Here is a 6,424-nt window from a genome sequence, read left to right as displayed (position 1 = left end):
GCATGCAATTCTTTGCTCTTTTTAATGCACTCCTCAAGATGCTCTTTGAGGCTAACATTGCACTTTCCTATTATAAGGATAAGCTCCAAAAAGTTGCCATGATCCAGGGTACTGTCGTCCCACTTGTATGCTGCCTCGTTCTCCACATGCCTGTAGCTCAAGCCCCTCTTGCCTATCACCTTCACCACATCCACAACACACTCCAAAACCTGGCGTTTCTTTCTTACTTGCTGCCCATGAGCAGACATCTGACTGCCAGCAAACTTGCTCTGGATATCTCCTTTTCTACTTCTTAGAAAATAGGCTTCAGCACACTTTCGGTGTGTAGCACTCTTTTCATGCTCCTCCACATTCTGTTGCGCACGTCTCCATCCTGTCATTCCAGTAATACATTTTCTGGGGTCAGTGCTATTGCCAAATGCCATACAGACAAAACAAAACAATGTATGCTGTTCTTCGCAGTATGTGAGCCACTTCCTACTGGTGCCATCTGCACATGTGAAATACTTTTGTGCCGCTGTATTTTTGGTTCTCTGCTGAGGGTGGTAATCTAAAAAGTGATCGAGCATGGAAGGCTCAGGACAGGCAAAGTAATTGAAGTCCTGAACGTGGCACTCTGTTTCCTCTGTTTCATCTTTTTCTCTCTCCTTTTCCTCTCTTTCCCTGACACTCTGCTTTTCTGGGGAGGGCAGCAGCAGCTCAACCTGGTTCAACAAGACATGGACAGAGAAGTAAACTAACTGGTTGTCAAAATCAGCAAAGTTCTCATTTATATGTAAACACAGGCTGCATGATTGCATTATGTTACACCAGAAGCCCAGTCATTTCAAATGGAAGGTTGCAAGACAACATTATTGAGTTGCAGCAGACTGCATGAGTTTTATTTCTCCATGCAATAAAAAGCATTCATTAGTTCTGAACTAGGCTAGTGTAGATTTTTTTTTAAATCTTTTTATTTTCAAATAAAAAGTATTATTAACACCCATTGTTGGTATTGCATTTATGTCAGTGACAGTGATACCTCAACTTGCTAGCTAGCAACAAAATAGAAAGTCACAAAATGCAGAACACCCCTATCTAACGTTAGCTATAGAGTCCACAGCCAAGCAGCACTAACGTTACACCACGAGAGAGATCACTGTGTGTGCATGAATTCCAGCCAAGTCCTGGTGAAGCGCAATGAATCATGCTGCCTGTACGGGTTAGCATAAGTCATAAGACATTCTCTGCTGCTGCTCCCTTAATCTGGCCAATGCAAGCGACTAACATAACTTTGCTTTTGTAAAACTAAGTAACAACACTGCTTACCTCTCTAGCTGTGTCCTCTGTCTCCTCCTCAATTGCTAACGGCACATCAGTGCTAACGTTAGTTAGCGGTAAAGATGTTGCTGTGGCAGCCACAGCTGTAGTCGGCCTAGCCCCCACAGTCGATGCAGAGAACATATCTGTCAGTTTCTGACATTTTGAGGCATCCTCTGCTAGCTTTTTACTTTTTTCTCCCTAATTTTCTGGGCACCCCCTTTCACTATCTTATCGGACATGACACTGTACTTGGGTTGTCGGCCGAGGGATCAGAGTGGAGGAGGGGGCCGATGGACAGCAGGTGTGTGATTGGGCCGATGGACAGCAGGTGTGTGATTGGGCCAGCCCATGTGTTAGTATAAACGGGGGCCGCAGCTTGATTCAGCGCTAGTGGGCCGCGCTAGTTGGGCTCGGCCGCGTTTTTTTTTTTTTTTTTTTTGGGAGGGGGCGGGGTCAGGCGGCCCGACCGGCCCAAAACTAGCGCGGCCCATCTGCCAGCTGGCAGAAAGATTGTATGGCCAGTCCAGCGGTGTACATACCTGCACATACATAGTATATGTTATAATAGTAATAGTTAATATAACATAATAGTTATATTTGCACTCCGGTTACATGCCAAACTTATTTTCGCTGTACTGTACTTGTACTGTACATTTGAATCTAATCTAATAACTAAGGCAATTGAAATATAACAGAACTTTAAACTAATGTTGGGCTAACAATTCGTTTTGCAGGGCTGCAAGTGAATACTTAAAATAATGGCACAGTAGCTCAAGTTTACATTGACTATTGGTTAGTACACAATCCCTTGCGGCTTCATATTGTTAATTTTGTTGTCAAATTCCATAAAGCCTGGGCTAGGGTTAGGGCTAGTCACATGTGCTGCAGACTCAGCTAGCTACGTAGCTAACCTCAGCTAACAAAGGCCGTTAGCACGCTAACCCAGCTAGCTAGGGATGTTAAACTATGTTTGACAAAAGCAACAACATTCCCACTGCTGAGCAGTCTGATAACACACCGCCACACAGTCCTAACCCTAACCCCAGTCTCACCTGATCTCCAATTTATATCACTTTTTAAATGTTAAGTGTTAGTTACGCTACTTACTTTTCTTTCTTCCTTCGCGAAGTTTCTCAAACTGGTCTAGCTGGCAAGTGCTGACACTACAAGTTCGTGCTAAACACGTGCAAGGCACATTCCATTCCGTCCTAGAAGGCACATTCCTTTCCGTCGCACATTCCTTTCCGTCCTGGCTGCAAGGCTGCAGCTGGACCCTTCTCGAGAAAGTAGTGAGAGAAGTAAGGGGGGTGTAGTCAGCTGGGCGGAAGATGACAGCGGGGGGGCGGGGGTGGAGGAGTTGGAGATGGAGGCAGTCAGTCATTTGTCATACGTTGAAAATATGTTGACTATACATTGCTAGCCTTAACACTATTATTAGCATACAAATAATAACGGAGGCTACAGATAAACTTGCATACCTCATTAGCCATGCTGGTCCAGGGCCTGGAGAATGTCTTGGGTCTTCTGTGCTCCAAATCCTTCATCCCTGGAGGGTCACACACACAGGACAAAGGGGACAATAAGGGAAATTTGATTTGGTTATGTTATGAGGTATGTATATCTGTGTGTGCGTGTGTGTATGCGTGTGTGTGCCTGCGTGTGTGTGTGCGTGACACAGTTAGTCAGGTCAGTTTTTGTGATGCTGTGACATACCTGGTCTTGCAGATAAGCTGTCCCTTTATGGATCAAGGTATTTAGTGAGGACCCTCCTGACCCTCTTCCGCTCTTCAACGACCAAACATACAGTAAATGATGCTGCACATAAGCATCCAAAATGCACCCTGTAGCTCCTAAGTGACAAAGAATATTTATCAGATGTTAAGAAAAAAAAATCTTCCCAAAAAATATCAGTCTGTCTTTCAGTCAGTCCTTAAGGGTCAAGGTACTCCGTGAGCACTCTCCTCACTCTCTTCCCCCCCCCCCCTTCATTACAGTCAGTGCTATATCTATTGCACTGTGTAGGAGGCTGTGAGTCCCTTTCACCTTGTATTGTTCCCAGGGCTGGACTGGGACAAAAATTAGGCCCTGCCATGTGGCTCAGACCGGCCCAACACAATCGGTCCGACACCGCCGATCAACATGCTGGCAGTCTGAAAGACTAATAATCTAAAAATCTATCGACCTAATCTAAAAAGTGATCTAGCATGGAAGGCTCAGGACAGGCAAAGTAATTGAAGTCCTGAACGTGGCACTCTGTTTCCTCTGTTTCATCTTTTTCTCTCTCCTTTTCCTCTCTTTCCCTGACACTCTGCTTTTCTGGGGAGGGCAGCAGCAGCTCAACCTGGTTCAACAAGACATGGACAGAGAAGTAAACTAACTGGTTGTCAAAATCAGCAAAGTTCTCATTTACATGTACACACAGGCTGCATGATTGCATTATGTTACACCAGAAGCCCAGTCATTTCAAATGGAAGGTTGCAAGACAACATTATTGGGTTGCAGACTGCATGAGTTTTATTTCTCCATGCAATAAAAAGCATTCATTAGTTCTGAACTAGGCTAGTGTAGATTATTTTTTTATATCTTTTTTTTCCAAATAAAAAGTATTATTAACACCCATTGTTGGTATTGCATTTATGTCAGTGACAGTGATACCTCAACTTGCTAGCTAGCAACAAAATGCAGAACACCCCCCATCTAACGTTAGCTATAGAGTCCACAGCCAAGCAGCACTAACGTTACACCACGAGAGAGATCATTGTGTGTGCATGAATTCCAGCCAAGTCCTGGTGAAGCGCAATGCAATCATGCTGCCTGTACGGGTTAGCATAAGTCATAAGACATTCTCTGCTGCTGCTCCCTTAATCTGGTCAATGCAAGCGACTAACATAACTTTGCTTTTGTAAAACCAAGTAACAACATTGCTTACCTCTCTAGCTGTGTCCTCTGTCTCCTCCTCAATTGCTAACGGCACATCAGTGCTAACGTTAGTTAGCGGTAAAGATGTTGCTGTGGCAGCCGCAGCTGTAGTAGGCCTAGCCCCCACAGTCGATGCAGAGAACATATCTGTCAGTTTCTGACATTTTGAGGCATCCTCTGCTAGCTTCTTACTTTTTTTCTCCCTAATTTTCTGGGCACCCCCTTTCACTATCTTATCTACGAACATGAGGTAGAGCAATTGAGCAAGCTGTGCAAGGTTAACAACCTGCTGCTAAACAAGTCAAAGACCCAGGAATTCATCGTAGACTTCAGGAGGAAAAAGTCCGAGATCCTGCCCCTGCTCATCGACGGAGAGAGCGTGGAGATAGTCTCAACCCTCCGATTCCTGGGACACAACATGCGGGATGACCTGGCCTGGAAGGACAACACTAAAGGCACCATCAAGAGGGCACAACAGCGGCTATACACCCTGAGATGCCTCAGGTAACAACACAACAAGAAGGAGATACTGGTGGCCTTCTACCACGGCGCAGTGGAGAGCATCCTCACCTTCGGCATCTCCAACTGGTTCCACAGCTGCACAACAGCGGAGAGAAACGAGCTACAGAGAGTCGTGAGAACAGCACAGAAGATCACCGGCGCCCCCCTCCCCTCTCTGGAGGAGCTGTACAAAACACGCTGTCTCAGGAGGGCCTCCAAGATCTCCAAGGACCCGACCCACCCTGGGCACGAACACTTTGTCAAGCTGCCCTCGAACAGGAGGTACAGGACCCCGGCCGCTAAGACAAACAGACTGAAGAACAGCTTCTACCACAGGGCCGTCAAGGCCCTGAACACAGAAAAGGCCTAAGTTCTGGGCCCAGGACAGTCCGGACGGATTGTATGGCAGCTAGTGCTGAGGCACAAACATGTACATTTTCAAGCCTGCAAACTGTGACACTTTAAAATAATGTGAAAAAAGACTTTCTTGTGCAATATGACAACCCTAGTTGACTATCTGTGCAGTATAGTACAGTGGATTGTGTACATAGCCTTTATTGATGTAAACCAGCTCCTTACCTTCTTGTGATTTTATGCATCTATGCTTTTTCTAAAATGTGTTTCTTTTTCCTTTCCTAAACACCAGGGGAGCCTCCCCTCCTAAATTTCGTTGTTTGGTACCTGTACTGTAGCAATGACAAATAAAGTCTATCTATCTATCTATGACACTGTACTTGGGTTGTCGGGCGAGGGATCAGAGTGGGGGAGGGGGCCGATGGACAGCAGGGCCTAAGCATGTGATTGGGCCAGCCCATGTGTTAGTATAAACGGGGGCCGCCGCTTGATTCAGCGTTAGTTGATGCCGCGCTATTTTGGGCCGAGCTAGTTTTTTTTTTTTTTTTTGGGGGGGGGGGGGGGGTCAGGCGGCCCGACCGGCCCAAAACTAGCGCGGCCCATCTGCCAGCGGGCAGAAAGATTGTATGGCCAGTCCAGCGGTGATTGTTCCCAACACAGAGTGATCATCCACAGCCTCCTTACTGGCCTCACAAAAATTGTGGAGGACAAAGCAGGAGTAAATTACATAGGGCAGGTCATCCATGTTTATGTCCATAGGCCTTCTAAGTGCAGCAAATCTGGCCTTGAGGCGACCAAAAGCACACTCAATGACCATACGTGTCCTACACAAACATAGCCCAAAGTACTGCTCCTGAGGTGTGGAGCCACCGTTTGAATATTCCTTCATCAGGTAAGGCAGCAGCGGGTAGGCAGGGTCACCAAGAAGAAAGATTGGTATGGCCTCCTCGTCATCCACAATCTGTTTTTTCAGAGCAGGGATCTTGCCCGTCTTCAAGAACATGTTTAGCTTTGAATTAGCAAAGACCCGTGCATCATGCACACTCCCAGGCCACATTATCACAACATCCAAGAATCTGTACTTGTAATCACAGACAGCCTGTACATTAAGGGAATATTTGCCTTTCCTGTTGATGTAGTCCATGGAGTTGCTAGATGGCTGCTTGATTTCGATGTGGGTGCCGTCGACTGCTCCAAAACATTGTGCCATGCCATGAGCACGATGGAAGGCCACAACTAGATCCTCAGCCGCAGGCTCCGTAAAAGGCAGCTTGATGTATTTTGGACCCAGGTGGGTGGCGATCGCTGTGCATGTCTGCCTAAGGATGACGGACACAGACTGTCGCGA

At 46.4% G+C, this 6,424-nt stretch overlaps 1 protein-coding gene across 1 annotated transcript in view; it reads right to left on the bottom strand.

The window, feature by feature from the left end:
* Nucleotides 1-2,784: 2,784 nt before the first annotated feature.
* Nucleotides 2,785-6,424, bottom strand: part of LOC308165468 (G2/M phase-specific E3 ubiquitin-protein ligase-like) — a gene marked incomplete at both ends in the record, with an annotated part of 28,721 nt that continues 25,081 nt past the window's right edge. Inside the window, 2 exons of the mRNA XM_080539620.1 lie at nt 2,785-2,848; nt 5,925-6,067. Of these exons, the coding sequence (XP_080395746.1) occupies nt 2,785-2,848; nt 5,925-6,067 (207 nt within the window). The remainder of the gene's footprint in view (nt 2,849-5,924; nt 6,068-6,424) is intronic.

Source organism: Nansenia antarctica, assembly GCF_963989245.1.
Source record: "Nansenia antarctica genome assembly, chromosome: 9".
NCBI lineage: Eukaryota > Metazoa > Chordata > Actinopteri > Argentiniformes > Microstomatidae > Nansenia > Nansenia antarctica.
This window is presented reverse-complemented; position numbering and strand designations above follow the sequence as displayed.